This window comes from Pelodiscus sinensis, chromosome 2 (assembly GCF_052426305.1).
Source record: "Pelodiscus sinensis isolate ZL-2025 chromosome 2, ASM5242630v1, whole genome shotgun sequence".
NCBI lineage: Eukaryota > Metazoa > Chordata > Testudines > Trionychidae > Pelodiscus > Pelodiscus sinensis.
The window spans coordinates 59,777,161-59,800,148 of record NC_143053.1 but is presented as its reverse complement, the minus strand read 5'-3'; the positions used below and the strand labels follow the sequence as shown (position 1 = coordinate 59,800,148).

Sequence of the window (22,988 nt, the reverse complement as noted above, 5' to 3'; positions counted from 1 at the left end):
TCACTGATGCGTGCCATGTTGATTTGTGCAATTAGTCAACCCAGCAAACTCTGAAAGAGCCCCCAAAGACCACAAATCAGATAAGGATCGAAGGCACCCAGCCAGGTTTATTGTTAAGCCACGTACAGTAGTTGCTGTCGGTAGGCTCTTATTCAACCACTATAAGAGAGTTACTCACCCTGTGCAGTAACATCTGTTCTTCAAGATGTGTGTCCCTGTGGGTGCTCCACTCGAGATGCTGGGCTCGTCTCGGCGCCACAAACCAGAGGAATTTTCTGTAGCAGTAGCCCCCTACCGGACCGCGCATGCGCGAATGCCTCTTCATGCCTCTCAGCTGAGCGCGGTCCGGTCCCGTCAGTTTCCTCCCAACCGAAAGCATCTGAAAGATATAAATAGGAGCTCTGAAGCAGGGAGGAGGGTGGGACGTGGAGCACCCACAGGGACACACATCTCGAAGAACAGATGTTACTGCACAGGGTGAGTAACTCTCTTTTCTTCATTGAGTAGTGTCCCCGAGAGTGCTCCACTCGAGGTGAGTACACAGCAGTGGTCAATTGTCCTATGAGTGCTTCGGACCTATAGGTCCCATGCTGTAGACAAGACAGCCTGGGCCACCCTTGAATCAGAGGTAAGTACGTTCACGAGGGCATAGTGTCTAGTGAATGTGAGGGTAGACGACCAGTTTGCCGCATGGCATATGTCCTGCAATGGTACTCCGCGAAGATAGGCAATAGATGTTGCTATGCCCCGGGTGGAATGAGCATGAAGTTCACTTGGAAGAGATATGTTATGCAAGGCATAACATCGTGTGATGCAAGTGACGACCAGGCGGGAAATACGCTGAGCAGAGAGTTGCTTGCCCTTGGAACGTTCGGCTGTAGAAAGGAAAAGCCGTTGAGACTTCCTAAAGATCCGAGTTCTGTCACGGTAAAAGGCCAGTGCTCGCCTGACATCCAGAGTGTGCAGGCGTGTGTCCTCCGATGAGGAGTGAGGCTTTGGGTAGAAAGTCAGAAGGGTTATGGGCTCATTTATATGTAAAGCCGAGTTGATCTTTGGCAAAAACGCTGGTTGGATACGCGGTACTGCTGCATGGTTGAAGAATTGCGTGTACGGTGGATCAGCCGAAAGAGCCGCCAATTCGCTCACTCGACGAGCTGACGTAATGGCAAGGAGTAACACCGTCTTCATCATGAGCATTCGTAGATCACATGTTGCCAGCGGCTCAAAGGGCGGATGAGTCAGAGTGTCCAATATTAACGGCAAGTCCCAAGGGTCTGGCGGGGTCCTATGGGCCGGATATAAATTGCCAAGTCCTTTCAAAAATCTTTTGGTGATAGGATGAGCGAACACCGAATGACCATCCACCGGAAGACGGAAGGCCAAAATTGCCGCTAGATGCACTCTTAGGGAAGAAATCGCCATTCCCGTTGCCTTTAGATGCATCACATAGTCAAGGATCTGTTGTATAGGCAGCAACAGAGGGTCAAGATCCTTCGCCAAGCACCATGACTGAAAACGATGCCACTTATGGAGGTAGGATTTACGTGTCATATGCCGCCTACTGTTAATCAACACATGCCTCACGTCCTGAGAGCAGGAGAGCTTGGATGCTTGGAGCCAGCTAGGTTCCAAGCTGTCAGGTGCATGCCGTCGACGGCTGGGTGGAGCATTGTGCCGTGCTGCTGAGACAATAAGTTGAACAGACTCAGTAGCCGTCGTGGTTCGGCAACTGACATTCTCGACAGCTGTGTTAGCCAGATATGCCAGGGCCAGAAAGGCGCTATCAGAATTACTGTTGCGCTGTCTGCTGCTATTTTCTCCAGAACTCTCGGGATGAGTGGAAGAGGAGGAAAGGAGTACAGCAATTGATGACGACTCCAGTCCAGCAGGAAGGCATCCCCCAAAGAGCCTTTGCAGATGTCCGCTCGTGAGCAATACTGATAACATTTTCTGTTGTGTTGGGTGGTGAACAAGACTACATTGGGGAAGCCCCAGAGTTGGAAAATGTTGTGTAACTCCCACTCGTGTTGTGAGAGGAAATGCCTGCTCAAGAGTATCGGCGATCACGTTGTCCTTTCCGGGACGGTATGCTGCTGTTATGGTGATACCCTACCGAATCGCCCAATTCCACAGGCATACCGCCTCTGCACAAAGAAAGCGAGAGCGTGCCCCTCCTTGCCTGTTGATGTAATACACCATGCATATGTTGTCGGTGAGAATCTGTATTGAGCAACCTTGAATGATGTGGAGGAAATGCTTGCAAGCATTGAAGACTGCCCTTAGTTCGAGAAAGTTTATATGTTGTAGTGTTTCCTGGGGCATCCAGAGACCCTGTGCCCGGTGCTCCTGAAGGTGAGCACCCCAACTGAGCAGGGAGGCATCTGTCGTGATCTGTAGTGCTGGCTAGTGGGCATGAAAGGGGACCCCTACCAGTATATTGTTGGGGCTGTCCCACCATGCCAAGGAAGTCCGGACCTGCATTGGCACCGAAACCACCCTCTTTGTACTGTGCATCCGAGGCGTGTACACGGTGTACAACCAATGTTGAAGACTGCGAAGATGAAGCCTGGCATGCAGAACCACATACGTGGTGGCTGCCATATGCCCCAACAACTGTAAACAGGTGAGTATTCAGGACTTGGGAGAAATTGATACTGACTGCACCAAGTCCTGTATGAGATGAAACCTCTTTAGAGGCAAGTATGCCCTCACGGTCAGGGAGTCGAGTCTTGATCCAATAAACTCCAGGTCATGAGTTGGCGTCAGGAAGGACTTCTCTAGATTGATTATGAGTCCAAGGGCTGCAAACAGAGTGGTAGTGGTGGACACCCCCCTCGTGGCCTCGTTGACAGTGGAAGCCAGGGCTTTGGAGAAAACCCGTGGGGCCACCAAGAGACCGAAGGGTAGTACACGGCACTGATAGTGGTCGGACCCCACCACGAAACGAAGGAATCTTCTGTGAGCAGGATGTATTGTTATGTGAAAGTAAGCGTCCTGAAGATCGAGGGACATGAACCAATTCCCTTTGTCAAGAGCAGAAATGATCAAAGATAACGTGACCATCTTGAATTTTTGTCGTCTGAGATGATGGTTGAGTCGACGTAAGTCCAGGATAGGCCTCCAACCCCCTGACTTCTTCTGGGTGAGGAAGTAACGAGAATAGAATATTCTTCCCACAAAGCGAGTTGGTACCCTTTCCACCGCTCCTAACGTGAGCAAGCGAGAGATTTCCTGGTGAAGAAGAGTCTCGTGAGAGGGGTCCCTGAAAAGGGACAGGGAAGGGGGGGAGGACGGGGGAAGAGAAGTGAAGAGAATGGCATATCCTGAGGTGATTACGTCGTGAACCCACCGTTCGGTGGATATGAGAGCCCAGCAATGTTGATAGGGTCTGAGACGATGATGGAACCCTCCTTGTATGACGTTTGGAGTCTCTGTCAAAGGGGTGGTCCACAGTCCCTCGATCAACATATCAAACCTGCTGCCGGCCCTGCTGCTGGGAGGACGCTTTGTTAGGCTATTGACGACGCTTTTGGGGGCACTGTCTCGACTTCTGTTGTTCATATGGCTTGTTTCGAGGTGTCACATAAGAGAAAGGTCTTTGCCTAATGTAGGGAACATATATCTTCTACGCTTGTAGGGAGGCGTGTACATTCCAAGTGTTTTTAAAGTTGTACGTGTATCCCTATCCGAGTGGAAGACCTGATTGATTGATTGATTGGGCAAAGAGTGACTGGCGATCAAAAGGCAAATCTTCCACCTTGGCCTGCAACTCCTTCGGAACAGCGGCCTGGTGCAGCCAAGACTCTCGACGCATGACTATGGCCAAAGCTGTGGATCTAGCGGCTGCATCAGCTGTGTCAAGCGCAATCTGCAAGGCTGTTCAGGCGATTGTATAGCCCTCCTGGATTACCGCCTTAAGAATCTGGCGCTTGGAATCAGGCAAGTGTTCAAATAGAGGGACCAGCTTTGAATAGTTGTCAAAATCATGATTTGCCAGTTGCGATGCAAAGTTACACATCCTCAGAGCTGATGTAGCAGAGGAATATATTTTCCTGCCCAAGACATCAAGGCATTTAGCCTTCTTGTTATAAGAAGCATTCTTGGCCTTGGACATTTTTACTCTTTGTTGTGCAGCGTCCACCACAAGGGAGTTGGGCTGAGGATGTGTAAACAAAAACTCCATACTCTTCTGGCTTATGAAGTATTTCTTGTCCGACCTCTTATTAGTTGGTAGGGATGTAGCTGGAGTCTGCCAGATGTCACTGGCAACCTCTAAGATAGCATCATCAAAGGGAAAGGCGAGCTTCGACTTTTGGGAGGGTTGTAAATTCTTCAACAACCGATGCTGTTTCTGCTGCACATCCATGGTTTGGATGTCCTGGGATTGAGCAACCCTTTTGAAGAGCTCCTGGAATTGTTTGTGGTCCTCCGTAGGAGACAAGTCACTAGGGACCACTGCATCATCAGGCGACGAAGAGGAGTGGTGTGCTGTAGAATCATGGCACTGCTGCTTCTGCTGAGGAGTGTGGTCCTGTTTGTCTTCCTGATAGCTTGAATCCACATCTCCAGCAGAGGACGGTGGAGTGACATAACGTGCAGACTCGTCTGAGACAATTACAGTGAACATGACCGCAAATGCCTTCTGCGATGAGACGAAAAGGAAGAGCACTCGTGGTAACATTGGTTGTACCGCCTGTCATAGCACGGAGACCGGCTGTGTCTTCTGAGCATGTCATAGCGACAAGAATGTGCTGTACATCTTGGAGACCGTGGCGATAAGGATCTGCTGGAGTAACGAGGAGACCTTGAACAGTGGTCCCAGTAGTATCGACATGGTGGTGAGCGACGAGGTGACCTATAGTAGTGCTTTCTGGGAGATGCATAATGATGACGATGACAATAGGTATCAGCACGGAAAGAGGCAGGTGAGTCAGGTCCAAGTGAGAAGGTCATACGGTCCGGTGTCAGCGATGGTGTCCGGACCCGTGCAGAACTGTGCTGCCTTTTAGATGGCACTAATGAAATGAAGGAAGGCTGGGGAGCCGCTTGTGGCAGCAAGGGAGGTTCTGTAAATTGATCCTCTGCAGAGCTCAGGCTCGGTGCTGCTGGATCAGGTGATGACGTCACAGCCTCAGGCTGCACCGGCAGAGTCTCCTGCTGCGGTGCTGTATTTGGTGCCGGTGCCTCTGGCACCGGGGAGCATAGAACAGCACCGAGGGAAAGCCCTGCGGGTGCCGGAACAGCTGGCTGTGCTTGTGCATGCGCAGAACATCTCGGTGCTGAGGCTTCCCCTGTTGGCTCCACAGCGGCCGTTGGAGCCATTGCCGGCACCGACTCCACTCGCAAGCCCTTTTTGGGTGCCGGAGCAGAGTCCTTATGGCGGGCTACAGAAGGGGCCGAGGAGCTGCGACCCTTGACCGACTTTTTTGCAGGGAACCTCGGCAAAGAGCCAGAGGTCCCCAGCTTCTCTGCTCTGCCGCCAGGTGTCTTCTGGATCCCATGGGGGATCTCTCGTGCAGTGTGATGTTCGTCTGCAGAGCGCAGCTCGGAGATTTGTGGAGGCTGGAGAGCCTTGTTGAATAAAAGGACTCTCTCCCTCAGCTCGCGATCCCTTCTAGCGCGAGCTGTCAGATTTGCACAATGGCTGCACTTTGCCGGGACATGAGAATCCCCGAAGCACTTCACACAGCAGGAATGCCCATCGGAGACCAGCATGGCCTCCAGGCACTGAATACGCTTTTTGAATCCAGGTGATCCTGGCATCCTGTCGTTCTGCTTTCCCCCTTTCTACTTCTTTTATTTTTTTATTTTTATTTTTTTTAGTCAATTTCAGTCAGGTCAATGCCGGTTAGGCAGGGACTGACCATCAGAAGAGAAAAACAAGTTGTTGTTTTTTTGTTTTGTTTTTTAAAGAAAACGGGACTACAACTAATCTACAAATAACAAGAAACAAAGTCTAACTAAGAGATCTCCCTTTCCCATTAGAGAGGCAAAGGGAACCTAATGTAACTCCATCTGTGGCTGCGGACGGTTGGAGAGAAACTGACAGGACCAGACCGCACTCAGCTGAGAGGCGTGAAGAGGCAGTCGCGCATGCGCGGTCTGGTAGGGGGGTTACTGCTACAGAAAATTCCTCCGGTCTGCGGCGCCGGGATGAGCCCAGCACCTCGAGTGGAGCACCCTCGGGGACACAACTTGATGAAGAAGCATATGTTCTCTGTAACAATAGACTCAGCTCAATCAATGGGAGACCTGCTGCCCCCCCGGCTGGACAAAGACTATCTCCCCAAGACACCACTTTATATACAGGTACAAACAGGTTACATGTCACACCTGATGTGTCAGGTTGCCACCCTCTGATGTTACTTAGATATCACCCTGTACCTTGTGATTTGATTATATCATTTCTATCCATCATGCTGTCATTTTAGATCATTTCCTGAACCTGGGTTGATATCTCTGGGGAGTGTAAGTATCATGGTCTTTTTTAATGAGTGGGTGTTAACATCATTTTGGAATGTGCATTCAATTTATGGCCAGTAACAATTACTGTTTTACAGTCAATACCTAGCACAAATTACTGTTCTACACCTTGGCCTATTACCAATTAGCGTTTTACACTCTCAATCCTGTTTGTGCCAAGTTCTGTGAGCAGGGCCTTTTGCTCACATCTTAGCTTTGCTTTAAATTAGCCAAGTGTTGACCATTGTTAGCTAGACCTCAGGCCTCAAACCAGGCCTGTGCTACATGGGCTTTTGTTTCAAGCCCTCATCTTACTACAAGGGGATCCAGCCACTGAACACTTAGGTGTTTTAAGCCTACAGAATCTGAACAGAATGCAGGTACTACCCCCACCCCCATCCAGTCAAGGCTAACCTTCCTTTATATGGGACTATCAATGGGGATGATGCACCATGATGAGTATGAAGACTATCAATGGGGATGATGAGCTAAGGCAGTGGTCCCCAACATGGTGCCCGTGGGCGCCATGGTGCCCGCTGGGCCATTTATATGCGCCCGCGGAGCAATCTGGGCTGGCCCCGCCCCTGGGCGTGCAGCAGGTGCCAGCCCCGGGCACATGGGCGGCTCCTGCCCCGGGGTCGCGGCGCATGCCGGTGCCGGCCCCGTACATGCGGCGCCTGGGCGACCCCTGCCCGGGGTCGCAGCACATGCTGGTGCCGGCCCTGGCTCTGGGTGCACGGCACATGCCAGTGCCGGCCCTAGGGCACACAGCACCTGGGCAGCCCCTGCCTGAGGTCGCCGCACATGCCGGTGCCGGCCCCGGGCGCGCAGCACCTGGGCGGCCTCTGCCCGGGGTTGCCGCACATGCCGGCCCCAGGCACGTGACACCTGGGCGGCCCCTGCCCGGGGTCGTGGCATATGCCGATGCCGGCCCCAGGCGTGCGGCGCATGCTTGGCCCTGCCACCAAGCACATGGCCCTTGAGCGGCCCCGCCCCCAGGCGCCCGGCAGCCCCAAAACGTTGGGGACCACTGAGCTAAGGGGAAATGGATTCTACTCCCAATGTTTTCTAATCCCATAAACTAAAGGAAATCCAGACCTATTCTCAATCTGCAAAATCTCAACAGATTCATGAAAAAGCTAAAGTTTTGCCTGGTGTCTGACAGCTATCATTCCCTCCCTGATCTGGGGAACTGTTATGTTGCCTTCAACCTGAAGTACACTTACTTTTACATATCAATAGTCCCGTCTCACAGAAGGTTCCACATTTTGTGGTGAACCACACATCCTATCCATTTAGAGTCCTCTTCTTTGGCCTTTCAGTGGCCCCTTGCCATTTACCAAATGCCGTTCCCGTATCTTGATGACTGGCTTATTAAGTATCACTCCACGGTGCAGGTGGAGGTTCATGTGAACCTGATACAGTTGACCTTTGACAAACTTGGCCTGTTGCTAAACATGCTGAAGTCAGTCCTAGCTTCTATACCTAGAAGATAGAGGTTATAGGAGCAGTTCTAGACTCCCCTGAAGCCTAGGAATTGCTACCAGAATCTTTCTTCCAAGCCATTTGCTCCATCATAGAGGCCTTCAGATAATTCTTCACCATGATGGCTTGGACTTACTTGAAGCTGCTCTGTCTAGGGGCATTCTTGGGTGTATGCAAACACACAGCTGCACCACTGTGACCCAAATTATGTAGTGTTCTATGCTGCATATGCCTAGTGCTGGTCGAGGGAAGTGTCAGCTCAAGCAGCCCCAGTCCCCCCCACCCCGAGAGTCAGCCAGTGTCCTCTCATGCTGGCTTCCCTGATCCTTTAATAATGCAGAGTGGCGGGGGGGAAATGGGGGGTTTGTGGTGAAATCCAATGCAAGCCAGGAGTGAGTGCCAAAACTACCCTTCCTTATTGACTAATCAAGTAGTTGATGGAAATTCCATCGACTATTTGATTAGCCAATTAACTGGTACTTAACATCCCTATGCTAGAAGCATCTTACCTTCTGGGATCCCAGAACAAGCTGGTGGACCATATCAGCAGATCCTTTCACCACACTACCACAGTATCAATGATGGTCCATTTGTCCAGGCATCATGAACAGCATCTTACAACTGTGGGGAGTCCCCAGGTAAATCAGCTTGCACTGAAATTCAACAGGTGACTGCAGTTTTTCTCTTTCCTGAACCACAGCCCAGGGTTTATTGGGTGACATTTTTGACAAACAAAGAACTCTCTGAAAAGTGCATTCTTCAGGGCACTACTTATGAATTTGGGTTGAATTTGGCAAACAGTTTCAGCCCCAAAAAGGGTTTTATTTAAACAACATTCTAAATAGTTCATTTCGAACATTTACATAGAAATATGTTGATGTTTCATTTTGAAATGTTTTGTTTTTGACCATTTCAAAAGATTGTTTCAATTTTTTGTTTCAAAACAGCATTTAAAGTACATATATAGCTAATGTTTAAAAACAAACAAGCAAAAAGGTGGAAAAATCTGAAACAACTCAAAACTAAATGAAAAAAACTAAACATTATTTAGGGGTTGAACAAAACATTTCATTCAACCCAAATGATTTGTTCTTTTTTTGCAAGAAAAAAATCAGTTTCAGTTCAAACTAAGCCAATTTTAAAATATATTTGTTTATTTTTCAGTTTGGCCCCCAAACTTAAAAAAATCTATTTGCTCACCTCTAAATAATTAAAGGCTATCTGGGCATGTAGGTGTAAGAGGAATAGCTATGACATTGCTCTGTTTACTCTGTGTAATATCCAAGCCCAGACTGTTTTTATATCAAATTAATAACACTGACCAATTTCAGTGAGTCATAATTCTTATCTTACATAGGTAAACATCATAGGAAATTAATCTTCTTGTTTTAATTTTGATGTTCTTCAATTTTCACAAATACAATGAATGTTTTGTTTCTGTTTGTGATTTCTAAGGGAAGAAATGGTGATTGGCAGGACATACAGGCAGTCCCCGGGTTACGTACAAGATAGGGACTGTAGGTTTGTTCTTAAGTTGAATTTGTATGTAAGTCGGAACTGGTACATACTGTAGGGGAAACTCTAGCCAAACATTTCTCCAGAGCTCAGTTTTATTCTCCCACACCTCACTTCCCTTAGTCCTTTATTCTCAAGCTGAGGTGTCTGCTGAGAAAAGCCGCTCCGCGTCTCCCTGGTCTGCTGGGGGAAAGCAGCTAGTGTGGGGTTGCCTCACCCCGTTTGTAAGTAGGGATCTGATGTAAGTCGGATCCATATAACCCGGGGACTGCCTGTATATTAACAGGGAGAGCTATTGGAGAACATGATGAAATTACAGCTATATGTGTGGGCTGAAAGACTGTATGTAGTATGATTTGAATATGTAGTTTGTGTGTGTAAGAATTGTATTGAATGAGAAACTGTGGTGATGACAGTTAAGGGTTTTAAAAATCTGTTAATTACTCCAAACTTACAGAGTTAATTCACAATCAAATCTTTTGAGGTTTCTGTAAGACTCAAGGCAAACAAAAAAGCTAGTTAACTGTAAAACCATTGTGTAAAATGGCATGTATTAAATTGTGTGTATTTTAATCACCAAATAATCTTTTAATTTTTACTTTAAATTTGAATATTTGCCAAAACTGTTCTGATCCAAACGTCCTTTCATTTAGCAAAACTGGAACCTAGGAATTACCCTACTGCAGTGGTCACCAACCAGTAGATCAGGATCTACTGGTAGATCTTGGAGCCTCTGACAGGTGATCTTGACTGGCTTGGCCAAGAAGCTGTCAAGAGCTGGCACTTCCCTGCTTCTGCCCTTTGCCTTGGAGCTGTTGCCCTCGGCCACCCTGTATTCTATCTCTACAGAAGGGGTGGGGGGCACAACAGGGTTTGGGAGGGAGGCAGTTTGCTGGCTGCTTTTGAGAGTGATGTAGGGCCAGAGCAGAGGTGATCCTGCCTTAGCCTGACTGCACCATCCCACAGGAGTCACCTATGGTAAGCTGTGTCCAGCTGGAGCCTGCATCCTGAATCCCTGCCCCAGTCATGAACCCCCTCCTGTACTCCAAGCTCCTGCCCTAGCCCTGAGCCCCGCAAAACCCAGAATCCCTTACAGAGCCTTACCCTGAACCACCTACTGCACCCCAACTCCTGACCTAGGCTCAGAGCCCCTCTCAAACTCCAAATCCCTTAGCCCAAAACCAAAGCCTGCACCCAATCCTCTGTCCCTGTCTGATGAAAGGGAGGAAATATGCGGGAGGGAGGAAGGATGGAGTGAGCAAGGGCAGGGCCTTGGAGAAGGGCACAAAGGATGTGGGGAAAAGGTATTTGGGTTTGAGGTAGATCCTGGATTGCACTTACATTCAAAAAGGGATCTCATACTTTAAAAGGTTGGAGACCACTGCCCTACTGGGTCAGGCCCAAGGTCCCCCTAGTCCAGTTTCTTGTTGCTGGTAATGGCCAGCTCCAGTTGCTTCATCAGAAGGTGCTTAAAATGCTGCAATAAATAGTCATGGAATAACCTGCCACAGAAGTGGACTTAACCCCTGAATCCTTTTATTTTTTTAATAATTATTGTTATATGCCGGATAGTCTTATTATCCATAAAAATATCCAATCCTTTTTAAAATTCTGCTAAGCTCTGGTGAAACTTATGATAGAGGTTTTCCACAACAGCTTTCTGTCTCAAGGTTATCTGTCCATTCAGAGCTATTGGTCCTGCCTTACTTTCTGCTTATTGTGATACATTCTCCTAAGAAGGATAAAAATAATCTTTTGGCAGAGATAAAATAAAGAGGCAACATCTCCCCAAATGTTTAATTCTGTCCAGTACACTGGCAGTGTTCTGTTCTGGTTAATTGAGCATTCTGTGAGAAAAATATTTCCTTTTGTCAGTTTTGAATTGTCCATCTTCTAATTTCCCCATGTTTATATATTCTAGGTGTCCTAAGTGGGATATTCCAAAATTGAAGCACCAAAATTAGTGGACACTTTTACAAAACTTTATCCTTCAGGCCTGGTCTACACTAAAGGGTAGAGTTGACTTAAGATACATAACTCCAGCCATGTTAATTACATAGCTGGATTCAAACCATCTTAAATTGCATTTTGGCATCGTTCACATGCTCCCGGCAACTTCCCTTACTACTCATGGGGAGCAGGACTACTGGCATCAATAGATCAATGGGAGTGCCCTGTCAATTTGAATTAGTGGGTCTTCACTAGAGCTGTTAATTTGATCCCCAGAACACCGACAGCAACAGCAGCAACAATCTTCTCCGTAGTATGGATAAGTCCTCTGTGCTTAATTTTATTAATCTGTGAAACGGAGTTGAAGCCTAAACCATTAAGACAGCCTCAGATGGAAGTTACTATAGAGGTGAAAAGTATGATTATAATAAACTTTTTTTATTTCTCATGCAATCAGAAATTAAGCTGATGCAGATTTTTTAAAATGAATTTGCAGCCCAGCTGAATTTATGTAGAAGTTTCTAATGAACAGTATTTAATAAAATGTTAGTTTTAGCATCAACAGTAAACTGTGTTAACCATGTACAAAATTTTACATCACGGAAACTATTGGATGCCATCTCACTATGCATTTAACTTCAGATAGTGTTGCTAATTACAGCAAATGTTTTAACACTGAACAGAATGTGGTGAATCAGCATAACAAAGGCTCAGTGTTCTTGAATATGTCACATTACTTAAAGACACAGTAAATAATTCCTGCTATTTAAGCAAAGATATAATTTTGAATTAATCCTCAAACAAGTTTTGTACATTTCAACCCATGCAATGTGTGACACCATAATATACATCAGTACAAGCAATATTTAATTTAGATTGTAAACATATATTACTGCTACATTTAATCTACAAAGCAGTTTATATTTGTTAAAATGTTACATTTGTTTTATGTTGGGGGTGGATTACAGGACACCTTTCACTTGACAATGAACATACATTCACATTTTCAAAGAGAAGATTCAGACATTTAAGATAATCTGAGATTATTAGAATGAAATCCTGACTCTATGGAAGTCAATGGGAGTTCTGCTGTTTACTTCAGGGGAGCCAGAATTTCATTCACTGTGTAGAACGTGTATATATCTTGGGACTTTAGACAGTTTGTGTTTTCTTTTTAGCTGAGACTTGCATTACACTGTATATAGTTTATATTGCATTTGTTCTTACATAACATTCAGTGAGTCCTTTGTTTTCAACAGGGTAGGGAACCTACTCTGGATTGATTCAGAAAGAGTGTCATTTGCATTGCCTGCTGCTTTAAATTAGCTCTGAGTGCAATTATCGGTCAGCTTTGCCCACCCATTTCAGACATCACCAATCTCCACCACCGTTAGAGACAGATTAAATTTCACATTTACTTGATCTGGTTTTACATACATTTAAGGATCAATTCCCTCATTCATTAACAATCTCTCAGACATTATAGTTTGAGACATTATAGTCTGATCATGTGTTTTAATTTAAATACATCTGGTGTAATAAATATAATAATTTTTAAAAAGGACATAGTAGATTAGCTTTGTGAATTTGTTGATGTTTCTCCTTGGTTTGCATTTTCTGTTTGCACCGAGTGATTCAAAAACTGTCCTGTAGCTCCAATATACAACCTGGATCGCATTGGCCATTTCTGAAAGATAGGATACAAACAAGGTGTCCAAAAAGCAAGTCTCTCTAAAATATGTGATATGATTTAGGAAATATAAATTAATACAAAACTTTAAATAGTAGTGAAGTCACAATAAATGATGCAAAAGTCCCTGGCAGAGGTGGGGAACCTTTGTTGGGTCAAGGGCTCCTGACCACAGAAAAAAATCAGCCAGGGGGCTGCACACAAGTGAGAAGCTTCACCCCCAAAACAGATAATGCCTCATTGACATGGCCTCTGATTGAGAAAGAGAAAGACACTCCACATTCCCCTTGCACACCAGAGCCTACAGGGGCCCAGGCTAGGGGAGTTTGTGTGGGCCAGTCCTGCAGTAGGTACAGGCTCCCCAATTCTGGGGGGGGAGGGCGGGAGACAGTACATGGGCATTGGGGGCCAAATCCAGAGAAGCAGAGAGCCACATCCAGTCCCCAAGGCCTGAGATTCCCCACCCCTGGACTATGGTTATCTCCAAACATGTTTGGTTTTCTTATAAGTGCTTAATAATTAACCAAATTATTGAAAACTGTATAATGAAATCTTACTATATTATAATATAGAGTGCAGTGGGAAGCCTCAGGCCCAGGGGCTGGATGCAGCCCCCAAGGCTCAGGGTTCCCCCTCCCCCTCTGATTGGGGAGCCTGCACTGGCACACTAGCTCCCCTGTTGCCCCATCACGGGGCTGGAAGCAGACAAAATCTGCTAGGCTCTGGTGTGCAAGGGCAATGTGGAGAGTGTCTTGCTTCCATTTGGGGCTGCATCAGTGAGAGAGATTCTCTTGGTTGGTTGGTTTCTTCTCACTTGTGTGCGGCCCCTGACTGATTTTTCTGTGGGTCAGCAGCCCTCAACCCAAAAATGGTTCCTCACCCCTGATATAGAGCTATTAGCAGTCCCATGAGCAATGGGGGAAAAAAATCCATGGTAAATTGTATTCATGTGCAGAATGTCAACAAATATTGTAGCTAAATATAAGGTAAAAACAGAAAATTGCTGTGTATGGCAAAGAGAATTTCATTTTGAACTTATAGTGAAAGATCACTTAAATGGTCATCCTAGTGCTTGGGCAGATTGCTACAATCTATGCAGAACCAAAATTACTTCAGTTTTCCTACATGCTATCAATTGCTGGATGAGGGCCTGAAAATAGACGTCCTTGCAATGTCACTTAACTCACTATATCTGCCTGCTCCGTACCAAAATCATATCTCATGATTTTTTATTCCTCTTGCAGATCCAGCAGTTCTAGAAGAGGAAGCTGGAATATATTCCTTCTTGTACATTATCAGAAGAGTTTATTTATTTCTAATTACAAGATAATTTACACTATACAAATCCACTGATGGCACTGTGGCTCGACAATTGACATTACGTAGATGCAAATGAGAGCAGTATTTGAGATGCATAAGAAGAACTCAGCTTGACTTATGGCTTCTAGGTTGACTCTATAGGGCTGGGAATTAAACAGCAATCCACCTTTTCTGTACATTTGATATAGAAAGAGATAAGACACTATATATATGGTATCCCACAATGTTGTTTGTACAATTAAAGCTTTCAGAGTAGACCTATACCTTCAGTGTCATTCTCATGAGGTTGACTTCACTCAGGCATGGATTTTACCAATAGTTTATAATGGTACCACAACCCAACAAGAGAACTCAGGTTTAACTATGGAGTTCTTACCAGTGCTTCCATAATATTATTATATTAAGAGTGAAAAATAAGCATGGCTATATATAGGCATAGCTTCAATGAGAAGTTGTAGTGTGGGATCATACTGTAAGAGTAGCACTCTCATATCTTAATCACAACATTGAACATCAATTGTTGCGTGTATGGTACCACTACCAGTATGTTCTGTTTTTGTAATATCAGACATACGAATTGAGATTTCAAAGCAATGGTTGACATTTTACCATTAATCTTTCAATTTTAAAATTAGTCTGTATTTTCATCTTCAAAGCTGAGTTACCACTATCAGTTATACAGTTCTTATTTTTCTATTTTATTATAAAAGTTAGCAGTTGATATTTCAGAGCAGTTCAAGAGATTTAGATACATGTTGTTGGAATATTTATTTATAACCCCTTTATGGCTCTTTATTTATTTATAGCCACTTTAACATTGCTACGTTAGTGGTGGGTCCTCACCCACACTCCCCACTGTTATTATAAAGGTGTATATTTATTTTTCTGCAGCTTTTACTTGCTGTTTTATTAGTTCAAGATAATTTAGAGGTGGGGCTTTTTATTATGTTGGTTTTGGCTGTTACAGTTTTTAGTTTTATGTAAAAAGATGTTGAATTTTATAAAACCATTGATGTAACAAAGCCAGATAACACCAGCTATTCATGTTTGGCTTGAAAGCGACAAACAAAAAAGAAAAAAAAATCAGTAAACCTTGCCAGGCAACCTTGGCAGCTGCTTAAAAAGGTGTTTTTTACCACCTTGAATAAAAGATGTTAGTGTATAGTTGTGAAAACAATTAACCGATAAGGCTGGCCTTATTGGTTAATCCAAATGATTACATGCCCTCTCCCCTTTGCTGACTTTGCATCAGAGGCAGTGGGGATGGGGGGATGCCAGGCGGGAGCTGGTGCCCGTGTGGAGCCAACTTTTAAATTGGCTTCTCTGAGCACTGGATCTCTGAGAGCCCCTTGCCACACCTACCCCTGCACTATTGCTTCCAATAGAGTGGCAGTGGCTTGGAGGGTGAGGGGGGCAGATGGGAGCTGATACACTCAGGGAGCCACCTTTTAAGCTGGCTTTGTGGACCTGCCTCTCTCCACCCCCATGCTGCTGCCTCCAACAGAGGCAGCGGGGGAGAGGGCAGGCAAGAGATGGTGGTCAGGTGAGAAGCCAGCTACGAGCACCGGCTTTGCAGAGCCATCTCACCCCACATTGCTGTCTCTGTATCAGGTGAGATGCTGGTACAGTCTCTGTCCGCTGGGAGCTTGCGCCCCCTGTGGACAGTGGCTACTCCTGCCCCGCACTGCTGCGTCTACATCGGTCAGCAGTGCAGGGCGGCAGGTGGAAGTCAGTCTGTGCAGGGAGCTCTGATTCACAGGCAGCAGCATGCAGTGGCAGGGGGCTCCGTAGGCACCCTGGGACCCATCAAATAATCGTGTATCTGCTATGATTTTGTGCAATTACACCACTATAAAATTAAACTATATCTAACACCTCTAATTGAAATGGACTGTTAGTGGAATTTAAAGCTAATTTTAAACATATCAGATGGTGTTTTGTAATCTAGGAGTGTTTGGGTTTTTTAAACCTCATAATTACAAACTGTTTTTTATATTTATTTTAAATATTTTGCTTAATACCTCTCATATTGCTCTAATTATTTAAAATAAACAGCCTCCAATGTATGAGTAAAAAATGTAATGTCCCCCTTTTGTCTTAATGATTTTTATTAAATTGTTTATAATTAAATCATTTAAATTAGAGGTGTTTTTATTTGCCTGCAGCAGTTATTTATAATTGATTATTTACAGACCTTTGGAAGTGGAGGAAGTGACACTTTATTTTTAGAATGGCTGTATAGATTTATGGAGAAAAAAAACAGTGAATTTTCCTTGAATACTTTGTTTGACTAGAAAGGTTTAACTTGCACTGAGTTTTACTGTGGTAACAATGTTTTATTATTAAATTAATCAAATTTTAAAGTTTATTATTATGTGTAATATTTTTATTCTTCTAGCCTGCTTAATTTTTTAGCACTCTATGCAAAAGTTAAAAACTTTACAAATACTTTTAAAACTTTTTACTAAACAAAAATTTTAAATTGACTTTTTTTATGGCTTTGCAATTTTTTTTATTTTTTGCACATATTTTTCATAGCAGTTACTTTTGTGATTGCCCATGGGTTTTATTTTTTAAATTTTAGTGACATTTAATAGGCATTTGTAGAGCCCTGTACACAGTGGTGGCCCATCAATATAGGCGAACAAGGCGGTCACTTAGGGCGCCAAGATAAATGGCCGTTGAGGGCTTTGGAGGCAGGGGCGCCGATCGCGCGTTTCGCCTAGGACGCCAGTTGCCAGCAGCTCATGTAGGGCCGTTCTTGCTGTGCAGATACAAAATTTGTATCCACATCCGCATCTGTATCTGCAAAAATGAGCCGTGGATATTCACATTGAAATCTGCGGAATATGGATTCCTGTGGATATAAAGCAGATATCTGCAATTTTGCAGAGTATAGATACAAAATTTGTGTCTGCATCCATATCCTCAAAAATGAGCCACAGATATCTGCACCCATACCTGCAGATGTGGATATCTGCAGGTATTAAGAGGATATCTGCAGATTTGCAGGGCTATAGAGACCTTTGCTGTGCACTACCAAGAATTCTTTTATAAAGGTATTCTAAATAAGTATATTTTTGTTACTAATTTTTTTAGGACAGAATTTTATACTGTATTTTAATAGCATGCATTTTTTCTTGCATTTCTTGTCTAATACTGTTTGCTGGAGTTTATTTTCCACCCAGTTCCAGTCTCCCCCTATCACTTTCCTCTGAAGTCCATACCTACCTCCTTTAAATGTAGCCCACTCCTCCAGTGCCTGGAAATTTCCTCAAATTGAAATCCCTTCAGTGACATTGCTAAACTGCTGGGTGTTGATCCTTGACAGAAAAGCTCTACGTATAATACACTGTAAGTTACCTGCTCCAGATTAATTAAATTTGGAATGTTATTCCTGGTACCACTAGGTTAGGATTTTTAAAGCTATTTTTTACTTGACTTGTTAAGAATATAGTTTGACTTTAGATTTTGTTACTTACGTATTTTTTTAGTTGGCATACAGCAAAACCATGCTAAATTCATTATGGTTTACCACAAACACGCACATACACACAACATTGTTTTGGTTTAGTTATTCCATAGGAACGAATTTTTATGAAGCTGGCTTTCTTCACACATATTCATGTATAACTTATTTTTTACCTTAAGAGTGGGTTGTACCCACGAACGCTCATGATACTATCTATATGTTTTGTTAGTCTTTAAGGAGCTGCTAGACTGTTCATTGTTTTTTATTTTTTTCCAGTTACAGACTAACTTGGCTACCCCTCTGAAGCATATTTTATGCGTTAGGCTCATTTTGTTTATTGCAGGTGTTCAGAACCTTTTTTGGGTCAAGAAAAAAGAAAAATCACAGAAAAATCAGTCAGGGGCTGCACACAAGTCTCCCCGCCCCCCCCCCCCCCCCGCCAAAGACAAACTCTCACTGATGTGGCCCCTAAGAAGGAGGACACGCCCCACTTCCCCTTGCACACCAGAACCTAGTGAGGCACAGACTAATAGACTTTATCCAGTCCTGCAGTAGGCACAGGCTCCCCAATGCTGTGGGGGGGAGCCATGAGCCTTGGGGGCCAGATCCAGGCAAGCTGGGGGCCACATGCAGCCCTCGGGCCTGAGGTTCCCCACTCCTGGTTTATTGTAAATTTCTCGGGAATTCTCTTTCTTGTAGTTAGTTCAAGTATTTTGTTTTTAGCTTACCCATTTTAGTCAGCTTTCAGCCTGCTGATTTATTTCCCTGCCTAATCCTGTCTTCTAAGAAATGAGGATTTTCTTGTCTGTAATTACTTATATTAAGACAGACCTACAATTGTCTAAATTTTACATATAAAATTTTATACAATTAAAAACAAAATATTTGACTCACTTTGAAAGGCAGTGAAATATCTGTCCCAACATTTTGTAAAATAAATCTGATACGAGCTATCAAATGGATTGCTATATAATAAGTGTATGAAAATTACGTATATTTGTATCTTTGTAATCATGTTTCTTATTCAGTATATATAAATTGTATTTACATTTTTATTATAACATTTGTGTATGGTAAATATTTATTATGCTTCTGTATTAATACTGAACATTTCATAATCTCTGATAGTCTCATCTAGAACTTTACTTAATGTGAATACTTTGATTTGACCACAACTTACTTTTTTATATTACTAATACCACTTAAAAACAAAATTGTCATTCACAGTATTATAAACATTAACTTGATGGGTAGTATCAAATCTCAAAACAAGTAATGACATATGATTAAGATTAGAAAGAAATAATTGCAAAATGTTTAAATTATCCAGTTTATTATAAAGTAGCCGAAGAACTGTGCATCTCCATAGTTTGACTGCCCATATAAACTAGTTAAATATTTCCCTGGCTTCTGTCTTTTCTTAATGCTTTTCAAATATTAAGAGGACCAGCCAGTTCAGCTCACTGCACTCAGTCAGTCCCATTGAAAGCAGTGGATTGAATCATATAAGTAGGGTGCAGAATTTGTCCTCAAATACATACAAAATATTGACTACTGTTCCATGTGATATATCCAACTTCAAACTAAACCTCGATTTAAGAAAACAAAATATCAAATTCATTAAGAAGTCTCTAATTTTTCTAACTGATTTAAGTGAATCCCTTGTGCTTATAATTCCATGGGACCAAGTAACCTATATCTCTGAGGTGATGTCTACACTACAGAGTTTTTGCGGAAAAACAACTGTTTTTCCACAAAAACTCGCAGAATATCCACACCTCAAGTGCATTTTTGCGCAAGAGAATCGAAAGAACAGAAGAGGTTTTGCACAATTGGTATTCCTCTTTCTATGAGGAAGAATGCCTTTTTGGCAAGAATTGTTGTGTGGATGGGGAAGAGAGTTTTTTTGCACAAGAAGAGGGAAGAGGAAAAAGCACAGCTGCCCTGGTGGCCATTCTGTCTGTAGCAATCACTTCTTGCTTGCAAGATAGCATTCAGTCAGTCTGGATGCTCTCTTTTGCAAAAGCGCATCGCTTTTTCGATGAGCTTTTGCAGTGTGGATGCTCTCTTGTGCAAGAAGTTTTTTCAGAAGATCTCTTCCAAAAAAAAGCTATTTGCTCAAGAAGACTGCAGTCTAGATCTAGCCTCAAAGTGTATGCTTACTTTTAAAGTAAGAATGATTACAATTTCAGTACTTGAATAATGAACTCTTCTAGATTGTTTTGGGAATAAATATTCAAGCAACTCATTGGAAATCAGAGAACATTTCAAGATTAGTTCTAATTGAATTATCCTGAATTCACCAGAATCCACATGTAAAACAAAACCAACATATTTTTTTTTTTAAAAACCAAAAGGCATGAAATTATAGTTGAAGGAAAATATCTGAAGAAACATAACAAATTAATCTGTCCAATGCACTTGATAACATTTTTAATCCCAAACTGTGCCTTCCGGGTAGTGCTTTTCTTCCTTCCGTATCTCACTAGCTTTTCTGAAGGACAGCTAATGCTATGGTTATGAATTAAAGTGAACGCTTAACAAAGACATCTTAAAGTGCCCTTATATAACAAATGCATATACAGCCGACAAGCAGTGCCCCATCTAATATCTTGACACAAAGGTGCAACTGAAACAATGAGAGAAAAGGAACAACCCTACTTACAGCTCCAAGAACTGTTCTGTTTGGAATCCTTGTAGAATGGTGGGTGGATCGTCTCATCTCCAGGTATAGTCAGTAGAATTTGTACAAAAGGATTTTGTGAGCCAAACTCTAGGCTTCCATAACTTCCTTAATAGTGAGCCTATGTGCTAGGCCCCACTGTTCTACTGCTGCTCATTTCATTCAGCTGTGCCAACTCTGGCTACTAGCCAAGACGGGTAGGACTGGTGTCATTAGCCTCTGTGTGTCAAAGGCTGGAAATGGGTGACAGCAGAGGGATCACTTGATGGTTACCTGTTCTGTTCACTCCCTCTGGGGCATTTGGCATTGGCCACCATTGAAAGACAGGATACTGGGTTAGATGGACCTTTGGTCTGATCCAGTATTACTGTTCTTATGTTCGCTAACCATGCTAAAGAGCTCAAACTTAATCTAAACCGTGATCCAATCCCATTGAAGTTAGTGGAAAGACTCATTAACTCCAGTGTGTTTTGGATCAGGCCCATTAAAATCAATGGGAGTTTAGCACCTAAATACCTTGGAGGATATGGGCGTTGGTGTCTAAAGACTGATATGGATCCTCTGGAACCAGCTGCTATTTTTTATTTTTCAAGGTAAATATGAAGATGCTGGCTGCCCCTCAGCTGCCTTACCTTGACGGGATGCAAGTAGCCATCCCCTCTCAGAGTGCCCAAGCCCTCCCCAGGCAACTCTTCTTCATCCTGCAGGCTACGGGTGAGGTGTGCAATATAGGTGGTGGCAAGGAGCAGCACATCCAACTTGGAGAGCTTGGTGTCAGGTGGCACAGAGGGCAGGGTCCTTTGAAGCTCCAGGAAGGCATGGCGCAGGGTCTGCACCCGGCTGCGCTCTCGGGCAGCATTTGCAGCTGCTGGTCTCCCAGCCGTTGCCCCAGCTCGTTGTCCAGCTGAAGAGGAGCAAGAATCACTGCCAGCTGCTGGGGGCAGCAGTGAGTCAGGCTCCAAATAAGAGCTGGAGATCTCCTTGCTGTTCTCAGATACATTTCTACAGTCCATTGGTGACTTTCCCGGTGGACTGAGACCTGCAATCAACAAGAGCAACTCTGAAACCATCCACCCCCTGTACCTGCAGCAGTGCTGCAAACCCATGGCAAAACTCAAAAACCTCAGCAAGACAGCAAATGGACCTTCTTCACTTGAGGTAGAAAACCTAACAGTCCCAGCCCCATATGCATGTACTCAAATGTAATATCAGCTATCTAAAATGGCAGGACGAGAACTGTGGATGACAACTTCCTTCCTCTGGCACAGTGGAACTGTACAAACCTTACTCTTCCTTTAGACGAGAGGTTTCTTAGGAACTAGTCCAAGACTGTGGAAATGACTTCCACAGGATCTAAGAACTACCAAAAACCTCAGCACTTTCCATTCAACTCGAAGGTTTACTCCTTCAATCTTGTCTTTTCTAATATAAAACACATCAGATTACATTCTTGCACAATTTTCATTCTGAGGAAGGGAAGATGGAAATGAGGAAAGACCACATTTGACTCTTGCCAGTAATGGCACTTGTACTATTGGAAGATATTCAGTTGGTTGCTGTGTAAGGAATAGAATAGAATAGAATAGAATAGAATAGAATAGAATAGAAATCCTAAAAGATGTCAGCTAGAGCAAACAGCAGGTTTCCTACCTACAGAACTGTGGATCACTAGTCTAATATGCAGTGTTGTTATAGCTGCGTTGGTCCCAAGACATTAGAGAGACAAGGAGGGTGAGCTATTAAATGTTATTGGACCACGTTCTGTTGGTGAGAGACAAGTTGATCCCATAAAAGATATTACCTCATCCATCTTGTCTCCTTAATATCCTCGTACTGACATGGCTATGAGAACACTACATACCACTTTTTGTTTATAATTTCTGATTTCATACTTTAAAAATATGTCTCATGAAAGACCCCATTTCAAATCCATTTTCTAATCTTAATGGGCCACACACTATCTTCAATGTGGTGGTGGAAAGCCAACAGAGAGCAAGGGATTCAACTAAGGGCAGAATTTGACTCATTATTGTATAAAACCAGATGCAGGCCATGAATCCTTTCATGTCTCAAATTATTTAAGGAGCCTTAATCATCAGAGCTCTGTCCTACATTTTAAAAAATGGAAACTTTATTGCAGTTTGTATTTTTGTCTTTGTGCCAGAGGAAGATATAAAACCTTCCCTTGGAAACAACAACAAAAAACATTTGGAGAGAAGCACAGAATAGTGAAAAATTCCTTCCTAATTTTCAGAAAGGACTGTCAAATAATCCCATTCACAAAATCGAGTACAATCTCTTTAAATATAAATATAGTAACCCAAGTTTTGCTAAATTACTTTACTACTATACTTGACTCCATTATCTCAGTTACAGTCCTTTTCACCAATTCTCACACACTCTGTGAAATA

At 43.6% G+C, this 22,988-nt stretch overlaps 1 protein-coding gene and 1 long non-coding RNA gene across 2 annotated transcripts in view; one reads left to right on the top strand and one right to left on the bottom strand.

Moving 5' to 3' along the window:
• The window catches only part of LOC142827042 (uncharacterized), a 30,772-nt gene that overhangs the window by 1,293 nt on the left and 6,491 nt on the right, over positions 1 to 22,988 (top strand). The window lies entirely within an intron of this gene.
• Positions 11,877 to 21,683, bottom strand: TCF24 (transcription factor 24). Its single transcript, XM_075920586.2, has 2 exons — positions 21,210 to 21,683; positions 11,877 to 13,099 (listed from the first exon to the last, which is right to left on the bottom strand). Exons 1-2 carry the CDS (start codon positions 21,681 to 21,683, stop codon positions 12,986 to 12,988), a joined length of 588 nt encoding a protein of 195 aa, XP_075776701.2. The 3' UTR covers positions 11,877 to 12,985.